Genomic DNA, 17593 nt, shown 5'->3' on the forward strand with positions numbered 1-17593 from the left:
AACCTAGACCAACTATAAAACAGGCTTGGGATGGGTAATGAATGTTGATACTGGATGAGTAATAAAAGTTTTATATCTTCAAAATATTGAAGGCTTTGAAAACATGAAAGAACAGACATTGTGTAGACTTCTAAGCAGAAAATTTTGATTGTTACTTCAGCCAGAGGAAAGGCTGAGTGGAAAAAGCATACTAATACTCACCAGCAATGATAACATAGTGCTCATGGGGTTACTTTGGTGTTAAACAGCATACTCATCTTGTGCTATGTGTGAGAGACACAGTTGTCTCAAAGCCCTGAGTTGGAAGCACTGTGATTGAAAAGCACCTTTACTTACTGGGGCATCTCTCTTCTTCCTCTGTGGGCTGCTCTTTTTCTCGCTTGGGTGGGCCTTTAATGTTGTATACCAAGGTACGCAGTTTTCCTGTCCAGGAAGTGTCCTCCTCCTCTTCCTCCTCTTCCTCCAAGGGAACCCCTAGCAAGCCACAGAACACAATGAAAGCTAAACAATACCCAAATCTCCTAGGCATTGGAAAAAACACAGAAATGTTAGTTCCCATCCTTTGGAGCATGCTAAAAAGCCTACAGACAGCCTCCTATGAATACTTATCTACATTATACCATTTGAAATCTTGTTTAAAAAGATGATTTCATATGTACCAGAACATCAAATAAATCTAATCCTAGGGCTTTATTTTTCCTAACCTATACTCAGAAAGAACTCTAGAGTCTTTAGAAAGTTAGATTCAGCTATTTCCCATACAATACTCATTTCACCCATGTATAAGTATAACAAATGCTGAGAGACATTTAAAACCAGTAGACATGTCAAAATAGGGATTGCTGATTTAGACTACTTCAGGGAAGGCATTACTACCCAAATCCCCAAATGCATTTTAAAAAATTTATTTATTTGCAAGGAGAGAGAAATAGTGGGAGAGGGAAGAAGAGAGGGGGAGAGAAAGAGAGAGAGAGAGAGAGAGAGAGAGAGAGAGAGAGAGAGAGAGAGAGAGAGAATGGGTACAGTAGGGCCTGTTGCCACTGAAAACAAACTCTTCCACTTAGTGCATCTGGCTTTATGTGGGTACTAGGGATTGAAACCTGGGTTGTCAGGCTTTACAAGCAAGTGCCTTAAATACTAAACCATCTCTCCAGTTCTCCATATGCATTTTAATAACAGAATGGCAAAGGGATCAGAATTTAGGCTCAGCAATGACTGCGGACTATACCACTTGAAGTAAGCTGGTGAGGCGAGGTCTACACAAAGATCAGTTATTTCCTTTCTCTGTCCAGAAACCCTTCCCCCAGGTCTTTCCTTGTATCTCCATAAAGACTCTTCTAGGCGGGAGGCATTCAGTAACTACATTCTTCTAGGAATACTTTCTGGATCTTCTCTAATGGTACCATATGGTCAAACACAAGAGTAACTCCCCAATGCCTCACTGTCATTCTAAGGAACCAGGAACAGGCCTTTTTCTTGGCTTGAATCTCTCTCAGCAGCTCACCACAGTGAGTGAGAAGGTCCTCATGGAAGTCACACAGCTCCTCACGTATCTCCTCTGGGCATGGACAGTTCTCCCCCAGTTGAAAGTTAAGGAGCATGTTGATCTTTGAGGGCAAAAGAGGAATGACTGGTTAGTTCTCCATCTCAGTCAAGGGAGCTCAGAGTGTATCTTAGACAGATAGCTAATGTTCTTTGCAAATTTTATTTAATCTTTCTGTCTCTGTCTCTCTCTGCTTACAAATTAATTAAAAAATTAAAAGCAAAATGAGATTATTTAATCTTTTTAAATGTATGTTGGGGTTAAAAGTAGTTAACATATAAATGTAGCTTTCACTTTTTTTTCTGATTCTAAAGGCAGTTTATTAATTGTGCAAGATTTGGAGACTAAATAAGACAATTTACCATGACTGTATTGCTCAAAGTTAACCAAGGTTAATATCATAGTTAACATGCTTCAGACTTTATGCATATCCACACAGATTTATACACCTCTAAGTAAACTTTTTAAAAATCCAATTTTATATTTAATTTGTATTAAACATTTTTTAAATTACTTTTTATTTATTTATTTGAGAGAGAGAGAGAGAGAGAGAGGGAGAGAGAGAGAGAAAATATGGTCATGCCAGGACCTCCAGACACTGGAAACAAACTCCAGATGCATGTGCCATTTTATGGCTTATGTGGGTCCTGAGGAATTGAACCTTGGTCCTTTGGCTTTCCAGGCAAGTGCATTAACCACTAAGGAATCTCTCCAGCCCTGTCTTAAATGTTCTTAACCTGATTGTGTATATGTGTACATGGTATGTGTATATGTGCATATGTGTGTAAGAGAGGGTATGGCACACATGTGGAGGTCAAATGATAACCTCAGATGTTGGTCCTTACCTTCCACCTTGTTTGAGACAGGTCTCTTGTTGATCACTGCTGTGTTTCCCAGACTAGCTGTCCCATGAACCTCTGGGGGATTCTCCTGTCCTCACATTGGTGCAACAAGTGCTTCCACTGAGCCAGCAACCCAGCCCTTAATCTGATTTTACATGAGTACTTCATTGTAGGGATGGATAATAATTTTTATAAAATTATCTTTCTGTTATATGTTTAAGTTGTTTTGACTTTTTGTCCTGATCAAGTTGCTTTTGATATTTTATATTTCTTTGCTCACCAATCTGATCATTTTCTTAGATAAACTTGAAGCAAAATGATTGAAGCAACAGGTATGCACATTTTAATGGCTTTTGATATAAATTAATTTTCAGAAAGCTTCACAACAATTTACATTACTACTAAATTTATTCACGTATATATTACTTTGCCATCTCTGTTACAGTAATGAGAGTTAAGACATTTTCAAGTATTTTCCAATCTAATGGGTGAAAAATGTCATATCCCTATAGCTTTGATTTGTATTTAATTAGTGAGGCTAAATTTTACTTTTCTGTGCATAAAGACACATTATTTTTATTATTTTATAAATTTTCTGTTCATGGTCTTTCTTCACTTTTCTATCAGATAATTATCCTTTTAAAAATTAGATGGTGGAATGCTTTGCACACTTCATAATTCTAACGATTTGTAATGTATACTACAAATATTTTCCCTGAGTTTTAGTGAGCTTTTAATTTTATGCAGAACCTTAATTTTGTTTTTGACAAAGTAATCCCTATAGTCCTATAGTCACTCTAATATTTCCCTTTATTTTAGGGATTCTTGACTTTTTTTTTTTTCAAGGTAGGATCTTCTTGCTTTAGCTCAGGTTGATCTGGAATTAGTCTCAGTCTGGCCTAGAACTCATAGTAATCCTTTTACCTCAGCCTCCCAAGTGCTGGGATTTAAGGCAGGTGCCACCATATTCATACTCAGCAATTTTTGACTTTTTTTGCCACCTATTTCTCTGACAGTCTGATAAGGCCCATATTTTGCATAAATAACATATGACATACAAATTTACCGAATGAAAAAAATAATAAAATTGACATCTTAAAATCATCAGAATGGGGTTAGAGAGATGGATCAGTCGTTATAGGCACTTGCTTGCAAAGCCTGCAGACCTGGGTTTGTTTCCCAGTACCCATACAAAACCAGATTCATAAGGTGGTGTATGCATCCGGAGTTTGCTTGCAGTGACAGGAGGCCCTGGTATGCCCATATTCTCTCTCTCTCTTTTTCTTCCTTTCTGCTTTAATTTTTTTGTTTTGTTTTGTTTTTTTTGATTTTTTTGAGATAGGGTCTCACTCTAGCCCAGGCTGACCTGGAATTCACTAAGGAGTCTCAGGGTGGCCTCGAACTCATGGCAATCCTCCTACCTCTGCCTCCCGAGTGCTGGGATTAAAGGCGTGTGCCACCACGCCCGGCTTGCCTTAAATATTTTTTGAAACCATAAAAATGAATTCATCACATTGTACTGTATTTATTACGTGCATTAAGAGACCTAGTGGTTACTCTCAGAGCCCACGTGATCTTGAATGTTCAATTTCTCATGGTTACAAAGTAGGCACCTGTTTGACTATGTACATTAATCATGAAGAGCAAGGGTAACCATCAGCCATTAATGAAAATTAAGCTGGTATTCATTTTCCACCAAGGTTTTTGAACTTTTTTGGACTTTCCACAGGTCTACAAACCCCAGCTGAGGGAGCATATAGAGACTACAGAAGCATCTAGAAGCAGTCTTCCTTTTGCTGGTTTAGCCATGGTATCTCAACCATCAGGCAAAGGGGTATTTTCTATATCTGTTAAGGATTTCTAGGTTGAAAAATTTTTCTACCTCTTAATTAACCTTAACATTAAGTTACGGACATCTGAATAGAGGGAGGAGGTAACAGAGGCCCCAGGGAGGGCAGAGGAGAAGGTCTAGAGGTAAGGGAGACTGAGAGCCAACACACTCTTTCTATAATCTTGGACCATGTGGACAGTGTTGGAGGGGTGGTTGTGGTTGGTACTGGTTGGGTTAAAGAGGTACCAGAAAATGTGTGAACTCCACTCACTGGGCCATTGACAGAAGGTCTAAGAATAAGACATGAAGCTACTGTACAACCCTCTGACACTGAAACGAGTAGTCACCCAGGCAGTATTTATAGAATTCTTACTTGATAGCAGGTATCATGTTAAACCATCTAAATGAGTTATCTTATGGAATCCCCACAAGAAGCCCGAAGAAAGAGATGACATTATCCACATGTTATAGCAGAAGAAACTGACAGAGGCCAGGAACCCAGTACTGCATGGTGAGTGCCGAGGGAGCCAGAACTGGAGTGCTGCTATCTGAGGCCAATGCCAATGTTATAATCACCATATTACTGTCTTCCAATGGTTCACAAATATACAAAGGAGTGGCATTTGCCCAGCAGCATGGGGGACCATTACACTCACTGCCAATCTAAAAGCAGCCTGTACATTTGTAAAGTCCTTAAGAGTACTTCCTGAGTGGTATCTGGAGAAACAGTACATTCATGTTTTTGGTATAACACAATGATGTGGTTCAACAGCGCAAAGGGCTTTCTCCTTCTGCATCTGGGTGATGACAAGTTTTTGTCTTCTCTTTAGCAATAGGATCCCTCAAGTGAATCCTTGGGAAGTTAAAATGTTTGGTTTATTTTTCAGCCTGTATATATATATATATACACACACACACACATACATATATAAATATATCATTCATAAAATAGGGTAAAAAGTATTTGAATGAAGCAGTAGTTGTATGGCTGATGTAAAATAGTGGTAATTATGCTGACGACAATGAATAGGAGCTTATGAAGTATATAAAATCAAAAAATATTGATCCAGAGACTGAATTTATTTCTTCAAGATCTATCTTCTCTGAACACTTAGGGAGCAGTGGCCAACCAGCCTGGAGTCCATAGGTGAGTAGTGAGAATAAATGGAAACTATTAAAGTGCCATCTCCTTATGCAGAATGTTCTCACCAGGATTTAGATTCTTCTCATAGAAGCTTGCTACCTGTGAGAATTCTCACAGGTGGGCTGTGCTTGCAGGCTGGGTGTGAAAAGTATTAATACAATACATTGCAAAAGAAGCTTTAGTTGGTGAATCCTGTTCTCCAGGTCTCATGGAGGCTTATTAGAGTCCTAGCCACTGGCAAAGGGGCTTGGACACATTAAACTGTGGTACAGCAATCACATTCTCTCTGTCTCTGATAGAGAGGTTGTGATTTCTGGAATGGTTGGGAGATTTCTTCTGAGTGCAATTATGTCCAAGGTGACAGTTGAATCCCAACAAAGGTGCAGTTTTACCCTCATTAATAAAGGCATTGGTAGGGCAGGGTAAGAGGAAGGGGCAAACCCCGCACTGTGTTCAGTTTAGATAGGGTTTCCCACCCAAGTAATTGGTCTGTACTCCCTAGTCATCATTTGCATAGCACTAGGCCCATCTCTTCGTGCTGTGGGAATCTTTCTGTCTGCCATAGACCTCAAGGCTTTGAAGGCACTTTAAAGGTTTCAAGCATCCTGCTTTTGGGTATCAAGTTCTTCCATAGGCGCTGGGTGGTGGCTTGAGATGAGACTCACCTGCTCCTGGGGAGGTGAGCGGAACTCCCTTGTCTTCCGGGCAGTCAGGGCTGCAGACATGTTCAGGGCCTGCATGAGCTCATTGTAGCGGAACTTCTGATTTGCCTGCAGCTTGGACACATAAATGTCACCGAAGGCCACAATAGCCTCCACTCGGTGCTGCAGCTCACAGTCACAGAGATAGCTGAGAAGCTCACACATCTGCAACAGAAGTACACAGATACACGTGCCTACACAATAGCATTCTGTGTATGCTGGGGGAGGTTGCCCTCACTCCACTGTATGTATATAATGCTATTCTGTGCATGCCGGGGGAAGCTGTCATCACTCCAGTTATTATACATGTGTAAATAACTTTGTGCACACTGGAGAAGCTGCCAGCATTCCATTAATAAACGATAATGTTGAAATTTATGTAATTCCAATAATTCATCTATTGTGACATAGTAACTGTGAAGATATGACTCGAACCCAAGTCTTCCTAAGTCCAAAGATGAACCATTCAATCATCAAGCCCAGGAAACAAGAAGAAATTGAGCTCACTGAAGGTAATGTTTCTAAGAACATGCTTTCCCTGGAGGCTCAGTGAAAGACCAGCACCAGACAGGTCATGTGAACATCACTTTCTTTTTGACATCTTCCCCCTGTTGAGTATGGAAAACTGAGGAGTTTGTTCCCCACCTTGTCTCTCCCTGTGGTTGCTGACCTCCACCATTCTTCTGTGAGTAGTTCTGTGGACTACTGTCATTATATTATGTCATTAGTAATCTTAACACTTATTAAACTTAAGTTCTTTTTAATCTTTCATTATGTTTATTTGAGAGAGAGAGAGAGAGAGAGAGAGAGAGAGAGAGAGAGAGAGAGAGAGGAGGGGGGGAGAGGGAGAGAGGGAGAGGGAGAGGGAGAGGGAGAGGGAGAGGGAGAGGGAGAGAGAGAGAGAGGGAGAAAATGGATACTCTAGAGTCTCCAGCCACTGAAAACTAACTCCAGATACATGTGCCACCTTGTGCATCTGGCTTTACATTAGTCCTGGGGGAGTTAAACATGGGTCCTTTGGCTTTGCAGGCAAGCACCTTAACTGCTAAGCCATCTCTCCAGCCCAAAGTTAAGTTTTTAAATAAATGCAAAAATTGGGTGTGGGTTAATCATACAGTTGGAGGAAATCATAAAACTCTCAAAGTGCTTAGCTATAAAAGCAGATGCACAGTGAGAAATTCATTGTCAGGTGATTTATTTGTGCAAACACCACAGGGTGAACGTATATACTCTTACCTTTATCTATGGAAGCACTGCTATATATGTGGCCCATTGTCAGCTGAGATGTTGTTATTGAGCACATGACTGGATCACTAAAGTGTTTGCTTTAAAAACTCCCAAATTGGCAATCATAGATGCCTTATTACAGAGGTCAGATGTGCAACAGGAAGAACCTCACGTGCCAGCTAGGGGATTCACACTAAAGAGAAAGCCTTGGCCCTACATCAGAACAGTACATGCTATAATAAAATGCCCAAGGTGTTTGTGCATGTGTATTTACATATACAGATACATACATACACACATGTATAAAATTTATATATTTCTTTATACTCAATGTCTTGAATAATTGGCTATCTATAAATTTCATTACTTTGGATATGAAAGCTTTTACTATAGATTCTTCACAACAGCATATTTTATGCTGAAAACATTTTTGAATGTATTTTATGAAAATATATTTGCTATCATATTTTATTATATTATTTTCATTTAAAAAAAAAGTAAGGCCCTGACTGACTACTGACTTGGCAAGTTTACATATACAGCAAGCATCAAAGAAGCAGGTGTTGAATGCTGGGATGGTTGACTCAGGTTCACTGTGTGACTCAATTCTTTGGTTTTCCTTTTCTCAGTGACCAGAAGACAAACGTTATTCTTACTGTGTGGCTCATGCCAGATATGTCAGAAAGAACTATGCTTTAGTCAACATTGAGGGCTCATACTGTGGGCAGCTTTAAGAGCATGACTGTACTCTTTTGGTGGCAGTTATGCAAGTGCTGTGTTAGCAGGAATATGCTGGCTTAGAGCAAGAACATGGCCCAAAGAGAGCCACTGATGAGTGTGATGGTCCCGTGAGATAATTTCTTTGGGCCACTCCACAAAGTCTCATTCCTCTCACAAAACATCTGCCTCCTCTGTCAGCCATTGGGGTCACAAAGGCTCACAGACAAAGGAAAAGCTCACTGGAAAGAAGGCAAGACCACTTCTACAATAATTTCTAAACATTTCAAAGGGCCTTATTGACAAAGGTCAGCATTTTCACTTTGTCTTGGAGAGGTTTGGGGAATGTATCACACTGGAGTTCTTTGTGATCTCCACTGCTCTTTCAGCAGCAGGCTCAGACAGTATTCACGGTACCTCACACCCTTCCTTCTTCCCTTCCTTCCATCCATCCATCCGTCCACCAATCTCTCCCCCTTTTTTTTTTACTCCCAGAGCACATGGTTTGCTCTCTCGGGTTACCTGCAGCTTGACAGACTCAGGCAATCGGGTCTGCAACAAGCCTTTGACTGGAGCCTGCTTGCTGGCCCTTTCCCCAGCCTCCACTGCTTTATCCTCCACCTGGGCTACTTCCTCCTTCTCTGTTGACTCTTCTATCTCTCCAGTGTGCTCCCCAAACACAGAGGGATCGATCAGGAGTAGGATGTGGCGGACATCATCATCATCGAATACCCCAATGACCAGCAGAGTGCCAATGAGTTTCAGCACAGGCACAAACTGGAACTCCACAGAACCCCCAACAGGGTCTCTGATGTGGGCCCCACTACAATGTACAGCTTCTGTCAGCATGCTCAGGGCCTTGGTCTTGAGAATCTCCAGGGGAATCTCAGGGCTCTGCTTCTGGTGCTCCTCACTGGTCAGTACGAAGCAAGGGGTAGAGAATTTGAAGCCTGGCTTGAGGCATGTCCTCAGGCCTACTCCGGGCAGTCCATGCCTCTTGGACTCATCTGGGTATAGGCGGATATGCCTGGTGGTACTGGTAATGGGGATGATGTACTCATTCTTCATCATCAGCTTCCTCTCCTTAGCATTGGCTAGATGGATGCTAATGAGCAGGTCATAGAAACCAGACCGAAGGAGGCCGGGGAGGTATTTGTTGTCAATGGCATAGAAGAGCTGCGAGAGGTCCACGTGGCTGCATAGGGCATAGGCTACTCGGCTGTTTCCCAGGGCACAGACAGCACTGTACAGTCTCAGTGTGTGGTAGTGGAACTTCATGAGGTCTTCCTGCTCACAAAGCTCCAGGATGTCCACGCACCTGAGGACAGCACAAGCAGTCAGAGCTCCACAGGGAGACACAACACAATTCAGTGCACTCTCACTTTCTGAATGCCCAGGGATTTCACCAAGCTCAATGAAGGCATGCCCATGGTTGTCTGCCCTAGTTAGTGATGATCTACCATAGCTAACTACAAGACTGCCAAAGACCTGGGAAATTTAAGACACTGGCTTACCAAATATGAAAGTTTTCTGTAACAGAGAAAACCCCAAATCTCCCAAACAGAAAAGAAATCCATTTAGGAGTATGACAACAACCTGGTCCTATCTGTAAGCACAAGTGGACCTCCAGGTACTTGATGTAGAAACCTCTCAGAAGATGTACCTTGATGCCCTTGTTAGAGTATAACTTACACCATCTGTGTGACACCAATCTACTTTCTTTCTCTCCAGAAGAACAAATCCACCTGTACTCTTGTCAAGAGGAAACATTTTCCAAATGCAGGAGGCCAGCCAGTGTTTTCTTCCTGACACTAAAAGCCTGCATGTTTCTCCCTTGCTCATGTGGATGCAGGCCTGGGTTCTGGCTTTTCCTTAGATTTTTATTGACCTTTGTGGTGGGCTTGCTTAGCTAGACAACTGTGTTTTCTGTTTCCCTGCACTTACCTGTCCTGCTGTGCTCATAACCCAAAGGGACATTAATGGCAGCTCTTTAGATGTCCAGTCTCTTCACTCACTGCACATACTTCTGTTAAGATCACCCACAATAATAAAACTCAATTCTTATTATGTTCAGAAACTGCTAGATTTCTTCCATACAACCTCATGTTTTTCTCCCAGCAATACTTTAGGTGCTTTCAAAGTGTGGCTGAGGATAAGGAAGTTTAGAGTGTGTGAGAAATTCCCATGACTGCACAGGCAGAAAGTGACAGTGCTGGGACGGGATCAATGCCACAGTCTTCTTGACAGGGGGAGCCAAGACCCTGACTCTTACTTATCTAAGTTAAGCTAGGCAAACAGGCACTAGCTAGTACCCCTTTTTGCATGTGCACACATGAGATTGTGTGTGTGTGTGAGTGTGTGTGTGTGTGTGTATGTGCTGGTCCCCATAGGATCACCTCTAGAAGGGGGAGCTTGCCTACAGTGGCCAGTGTGGAATGTGGGGTGGCCCACTCCATTGCTCTTCTACAAGGTCATGTTTTGAGCTGGAGTTTCTTACTGATTCTGGGATCCCGTGATTCTTGGGTCTCTACTCCCCTGTGGGACTGGAGCTACAGGTATGTGTGGCCACACCCAGCTGTTTATGTGGGATCTGGAGTTTCAAACTCTGGTGGTCTCAGGTCCCCTTAAGCCCTCATACTTGCTCATGAAGCACACTGAACAACGAACAATCTCCCCAATCGTTGGCTTTTGAAAAATCAACAATATTTCAGGATTATATGATTCAAATTCAATCTATAGAAATGTTTCCTGATTCTAAGCCCTCAGTAGACCCTGTGGCCAATGTATGACAGCACAGATCATGCATTTTCTGCTGGTTTTGAGTGAATAATGACACTAGAAAAAGAAAAGAATAGAAACCAGGCACTGTGGGAGATGAGGAGTGACTTTGGGACTGAATTGGCTCCACTAAGGATGAAACTAGTTCCCTCTAGGATTTGCATGGCTTCCCAGCACTGTCCCTTCTCTACAGGCCACTCCAGTACCTGTTCTCCTCAGGGATGTGAAGTGCCATCATCTGCAGGGGTTCCAGACACTGTACCACCCAGCCATGGCGCTCGCTCACCCGCTCTGTCTCCACTTTCAGAAAGCTGTTGGGCATGCGACTCCAGAGCACAGGCTGGATGGTCTGGACATCCAGACGAGGTGGACACTGTGGGACTGGATTCTTCTCCTCGCTCTTAAATATGGCTGCCGACAAGGGCATTGCATTCTGGGGTAAGGTGGAAAGGCATCAGAGTAGAAGACATACATGCAATATGAAGAGACTTAGTTGTTGGGTCATGTACCTGGCTCATGATAATAAATATAGCTGGTATGAGTTAAAGAAGGATATGTGTATCTGGGGGACTTGTAATGGCTTTGCCAGCGTTGATTAAGACCTTGAACAATGAGTTATTTGAATGTTAATTAATCCTTTTAGCCCTCAACTGGAGTGGGAGAAGGGGCAAATAAGAAGGCATGCTCATCTGAATTTCACAAGCAAAGGTAAAGGGGCTGGGGGAGGAGAGGAGGGAAATGTGAAGCCAGAGATCTTCCCTGTCTTCTGAGGTCTGGGACTGGACCCATGATGGCCAGTGAGTGCTCCCTTCTCTTGGCATAGCTATTAGATGAGGGGACAAATAAATACCTTCAGCTTCCCAAGTTCAAACTGAAACAAAGAAGTGCTTGTGGGCTGCAAGAAGACTGCTGGAAACACTTTGGTGTTGGGCTCCACCTGGAAACCAAAATAAATCCAGAGGTTTGGCTAGGGCTTATGGAATCATTGTTAAGCCACTGGGTGTAATAGTCAGTACTCTCATTTAAGCTCAGACGAAAGAGAATGGCTAGTTGGCTGGTCATTCTTCACTGCTCAGATAGTCTCAGAGGCTTCGTATCTCTTAGTAAAGACTGACTGCATTCCTCCTTAAACATTTTCTGCTTCAGGCTAAATAATCTCACACCCTTCCTCTTCCCCTCTCAAGTACCTGCAGTCAGCAGCCTCCACTGGGGTGTGGGGACAGAATCATAGGGAAGAAGCTGCTAACACACTATTGAAGGCAATGCCCTGATGGATGCACTCTCTTACAGGGGAGCATGGAGACGGCACATGGACGGAACCACTGTTCACCAGGCCTGCCCAGAGGAGATGATGACTGAAGATGGGGTGTGACTAAGGGTCATTTCTGTCTTATTTTTTAAATTTACTTAATTAATTTATTTATTTTCAAGCAGAGATAGATAGAAGAGAGACAGAGAATGGGCATGCCAGGACCTCCAGCCACTGCAAATGAATTCCAGATGCATGCACCACTTTGTACATATGGCTTTATTTGGATACTGGGGAATTGGACTTAAGACATATGTGCTATGGAATTGAACTCAGGAAGTCTCCAGTCCTTATGATTAAGTGGCAAGTGCTGATACCAGCTGAGACATCCCCCTTCCCACAAGCCCCAAACCATACATTTCTGTGGCTACAACTTAAAAGTTTGAATTGTCAAGTACTGTCACTTGTTCATCACTGGCTTAATTCTAAACTTGGGCCCAGCATGGAGTCTTACAAGGTCCCCATGGATGATCTAAAGGATGAATGCTTGTAAAATCAAAATCTTGGGGTGGGTTGCCAAAGTACCTGACTCTGTCTGAAACAAGATCTGTAAAGGATATTCAACAAATAATGATTTAGTATCTTTTGGATACCTGCTATGTGCCAGAGCCTTGACTCACAGCAAAAGGGACAGAAACAGGTCTACAAGAGACACTAATGCAGTTCTGAATTTGGCCATAAAGCAGGAGTTATCCCTCAGATGGTCCTTAGACTTTTAGGCTTTTCACATATCCAGTATGTGACTTTGAATAAAATTCACTACCCAAAGGCACTGTAACCTTAAGCAAACAAATGTCTGCTGGGTGAGGAGGCTTTATCTGGACTGGCAGGTAACTTGCAAGTCTGTGCCTAGAGGGTAAAACAAATGTATTTATCCAAAGGCTTCCTATGCTGATCTCAGTCACACCAGTTGAGAGAGCTATAGTCTGAAGTGACTGCTTCCTGCAAACGTTGCTAAGTGCTCAGCCAAATCCTAGGGCCCTCCCCACACCCCGCTGTAGGGAGCATTTTGTAAGCGTATCCTGGGATAAGTTTTCTTCCTATGCTAAGCACACGTTCACATTATGAACAGCACAGATTTTTCTTCACTACTAAAATAAGAAGAAAGCACAAAAGTGGGCTCATGAGGGTGATGATGTATGCAAGCAAAGCTGTTCATCAGTTGAACTTAAGCTAGAAAGGAAAGATGCTGGCTCCATCTAATTGCACAACGGTCCTTTAAAAACAGACTTTTCACTTTCTGTGCCGAAGGAAGGGTTGGAGAGATATGAGGCAATGGAACTGAACTTATTTGGCTTTGCAGATGGGGAGTATGTGAAAGGAATGAGGGCACCCTTTGGGCACTAGCTCCCATCCAGCAAGAACAAAGAACAGCAGACCCACAATATGAATTGATGGGTACTTCCTTCAGCCCAGGCAAGCTCAGAAATTGACCCTTTGCAGACCTTCCAGAGAAGAGGTTGGTTCAGCCCAGAAGACACCTTGTTTTTGGCCTTATGGGAGCAGCCAAGTGAGCTTGTGGAGCTGGAAACCATGAGCACAGACTGTTTTAAGCTGCTAATTTTGTGGCAGCTTGTCAAACAGGAAAATAAAAAGTAGAAATAAGTGATTTCCCAGCCAAGTCAGTCAGTCTGACAACAAACAACATTAGTGAATACTTGTTAGATGCTCACTGCTGGGAAGTGGGCAGTGGGCAGTGGGCACAGAGCTGAACTCTGCCCTCGGAGGGCTTACCTGGAGGAATCAGGGCTTCTCTGTGAGGCAGTGAGCAGTGAGCATGCACTCAGAGCTCCTGTGACCTGCCATTGACTTTTCTCTTTTTGTAGCTAAATTCTTTTTATCACTGACAGATCTATTTTGTCCTTGTGATCATAGCCATTCTGTTTCCAATCATGTGTGAAGGTCAGAGCCTAGCATCTGGCAAGAGTAGAAAGCTAGCGCTCTCATACATCCAAATCTCACAGCTGGCTCTGCCCTCTATGCTTGTGGCCTGAGTGGGACAATCACTGAGGAGTAGCTCTTGAATGTATATTTTAGTTCCCATTTCTCTACTGATTGCACTAAGTGGAACAGAGAAAGGTTTTCAAATTGCATAGAACTACTTTAATGGGAGGACCAGAGTCCTTCTCTCATTATTTTGGTTACAGGTCCTGTCTGAATTGAAGGCCAGTGTATAAATATTGCAGGCCTGCTCCTCTTGAGATAATTGAAAAATGAAAATTGCTACAGCTGTAGAATAACAATGACACCAGCCTTAGAGTCCAGATGCAGGGCTGGAGATGTTACTGTCTCTCTGGAATGAGAAAGGGTTGTCTGGGTATGAGCCTGCCAAAGGTCCCTCGGAGAGCCCTGTCACTCTCCCACCTCAAAACATGCCTTAGGGTAAGAGGCAGGACTGCGGCACTGAGTCGTGGAGCAGAACTTACATGAAGGGCTCAAAGAGGACAGTGGTCTAGCTTAATGTCACATTGGTGACACCATGAAAGACGGGATGAAGCTGCACAAAATCCTGCTCTTGGTCACGGCATCCCTTCAGCATCATGAGCTCTTCACTGAGGCCGACAAGTCACTGCTGTGGCAAGTGCCACTTTGTTTTGCTGTTAATTCGTTAATGTTTGTGGATCTCCAAAGCTCAACTAGCCTTCAAAGTTATTAGATGTTCCAGAACTCTCAGTAGCTCAGGGAGGACCCTTCAGTTCAGCTCATTTCAAAAGTTAGTGGGAAAAGGCTAATGGATTCTGAAGGAGAGCAATAATGTATTTAACAACTTCTCAAGGGACTTGGGCTAGGATAGACAGCATGGAGAGAAAGTACTAGAATAATTTACTTTCTTCCTCAAGCCTGGCTTCCAAGATATCTCTTTGGAAATGGTTGGAGCCCCCAGCTTTAGGGACAACCTGTCTATCTCCCTGTCAGTGGGCTGCTCAGGCGCCCAACAAAGGAGTCCATCCATCTGCTCCTGGTCAGTGTACCTTTCAAGTATTGGCTGACTGCTCTGTCTGCTTCCTCTGTGGGTCCATCTCTCTCACCACAGATGACTGCCTAGAAATTGTTTAGTTTCAAGACTGTACCTGAGGGTGGACCAAAGAATGAGGGCTTTCATCCTTTGTGTTATAACGGGATATTTTCTTTATGTGATAGAGTTAGCTAAGCTGGTGACCCTGGAAGATGCTCAGCAAACTTCAACAGCTCCCCATTTTCTATCTGAACCTCCTTGCCTTTCCAATCAAGTTCTCACCAGGAATCCTAAGAGTTCCATGCTGTTCTAGGGATTGATCCATTTTGCTTCCCGAGTACACTGTTCTTTTCCTTACCTCAAGAATCAAGAGTTTTCCTTATGGAACTCTCCTAACCATTCTTGGTGGGAGCCAGCATTTTCCTCCTTATAACTCTGATAACATACTCTACACATAGGTGTGACACTCTTTTCTACCTTATAATATCAAGCATGTTTAGAAATTTAACTCTTCAGTTTAATATTTCATGTGGTAGGCTCTGTGGAGTTATAGGCTCATACCTAGAAACCACACCTTCATTGGGTGCTGGAGAAGCCTGCTGATGGAAAAACAGGTAGCTGATAAAATTAACAAAATATGTTTTCTTGTTCAAGCAATTTGAGAAATGACTGATTACATAGGCTTCTTTCTGAAGTATTTCCCAGAGTGTTTAGTGGACTAAATATTCATTGTAAAACCTTAAGAGCAAGATAGAGTGTGTGGTGCTTTTTTAAGCTCCATGAGCACAATGGAGGGAAAGGTGACTTTTGTGGCTAATAATAATTTAACCCACATGTGTGTAATTGTTTCTGTATAAGTTTATAGATTATGAAATAGGAAAATATCTAATGCACAAAAATACCTTTTTAGGGATCATGGAAAGTATCCATAGGTAGTACAAATAATTCTTTTTTTTTTTGTATAGGGATAACATAAGTCTGTATAGGGCTATATTTTGAATAGAAGAAGTTTCTTAAAGTGAGAAATATTTCTGCTCACCTTTTATTTTTTTTATACTTGATTTTAGACTTATTTGTAAATTTGAGTTCTGTATTTTGGTATAAACTTTAGATTATGTTTTCCAATTTCTATTTGTTTAAATTTTTATTAGTTTTGTATTCAGCAAACACAGGCAGTTTGGTACCATTATTAGGCTCATCAGTGGCCTACCCCCTCCCCATTGGCCCATCCTTGTTGAGGTATATGGGTCGTGCATTGTGGAGTTAGCCCACAGTTATTGGTACGATAAATGTCTCTGCATATCATGACCCAACATGTGGCTCTGACATTCTTTCCGCCCCCTCTTCCACAAAATTTCCCTAAGCCATGTTGGGTTCATTTTTGGTCTGCTTCAGTGATGAGGTGTTGGGGGCCTCTGAGGCTCTGGCTCTCTGATTTGGCAGGAAGTTGATTTTTCTCTGTGTTGGTCTCCTTCCCCCTTGTGCTGGTATCCGGTTCATCAGGAAAACAGCACTCTTGCTTGTTTTGCCAATTTTCCTTGGTTTCAGTTGGGGCCTTTTTGAGGTATGATGGGCTGGCTCTCTCCTTAGGATCTGCATTTATCTTTCTTTCCCCAGGATTTGCAGCACAGCTAGGCAGTCGCCATCTTGGCCAGAAGTCTTCCCTGCTCACCTTTTAAATCATGTATCTTAGTAGTATAGGCAACAGAGGTTTAGTTTTTAAAGAACTGAATAATCTTTTAGAGCTCATTAAGGAAAAGCTTTTTGTTTCTCTTGACAGATAAGTAAGTATCTAATTAACCAATAAACATGTTTTGTTTTTTCTTAGTATGAAATAAAATCACTCTGTTTGTGTTTATTTGCTGTCATAGGAGTGGCTGGTAGCCCATGTGGGCTCACCAGTTGGATGTCCTGTGGTGTGGATGATGAACATGGAGGAGTGAGGAACCCAGCCACAAAGCCCAGCTCTGGGACAGCACTGCCTCAGCTCCAGTGGCTGCACTTACCTGGTAGCATGTGCCGAGTTCCTTCCCATTGGCTGAGAAGGACAGCATGCCCATTGCTAGGTCCACAAGGCAGCCGATCTCCAGGTCCACATTACTCCGGCTTGATCTTTGGGAACTGGCCACGATATCCCCACCCCAGACCATGTAGCAGTTGCTGCGTTTCACACTGGGAAGTAGGCAGGAAAGAAAGGGCACAGAATCTTGTTGGGGTGATATGTAAGCAAGACTCAGGAGAAAATTCCCCAGAAACATACCCATAAAACTTCATGAGCAGCCTCACATATATTTTTATTCAATGAATTCATTCAGCTTCAACTTACTTTATTCAGGCACCACTTTACTTAGAGATACAGCAATGGGGTAGGCAACCTCCTTGCAAAGACCTCAATGTTAAGATCACTGTTTCCTGACTCTAAGGAGTGATAATGAGGAGGGTCATATTACCACCTTAGAAATGGAAAATTAAGGCACAGCAAGGAAACCAATTTAGGCACACATATATAGGGATTTGGTATGAGAGGCACAAACAATAATCTAGT

The 17593-nt window shown here is 42.5% G+C and overlaps 1 protein-coding gene across 10 annotated transcripts in view; it reads right to left on the reverse strand.

Moving 5' to 3' along the window:
• Ryr3 (ryanodine receptor 3) overlaps positions 1–17593 on the reverse strand; it is a 598743-nt gene that overhangs the window by 244576 nt on the left and 336574 nt on the right. For all 10 annotated transcript variants that reach the window (XM_045155998.1, XM_045155993.1, XM_045155990.1 and 7 more), the window contains 7 exons: positions 17055–17220; positions 11634–11720; positions 10990–11216; positions 8528–9323; positions 6026–6226; positions 1505–1607; positions 337–474 (listed from right to left, as the gene is read on the reverse strand). In XM_045155998.1, coding sequence (XP_045011933.1) covers positions 337–474; positions 1505–1607; positions 6026–6226; positions 8528–9323; positions 10990–11216; positions 11634–11720; positions 17055–17220 — 1718 coding nt within the window. The remainder of the gene's footprint in view (positions 1–336; positions 475–1504; positions 1608–6025; positions 6227–8527; positions 9324–10989; positions 11217–11633; positions 11721–17054; positions 17221–17593) is intronic.

This window comes from Jaculus jaculus, chromosome 8, assembly GCF_020740685.1.
Source record: "Jaculus jaculus isolate mJacJac1 chromosome 8, mJacJac1.mat.Y.cur, whole genome shotgun sequence".
Taxonomy (NCBI): domain Eukaryota; kingdom Metazoa; phylum Chordata; class Mammalia; order Rodentia; family Dipodidae; genus Jaculus; species Jaculus jaculus.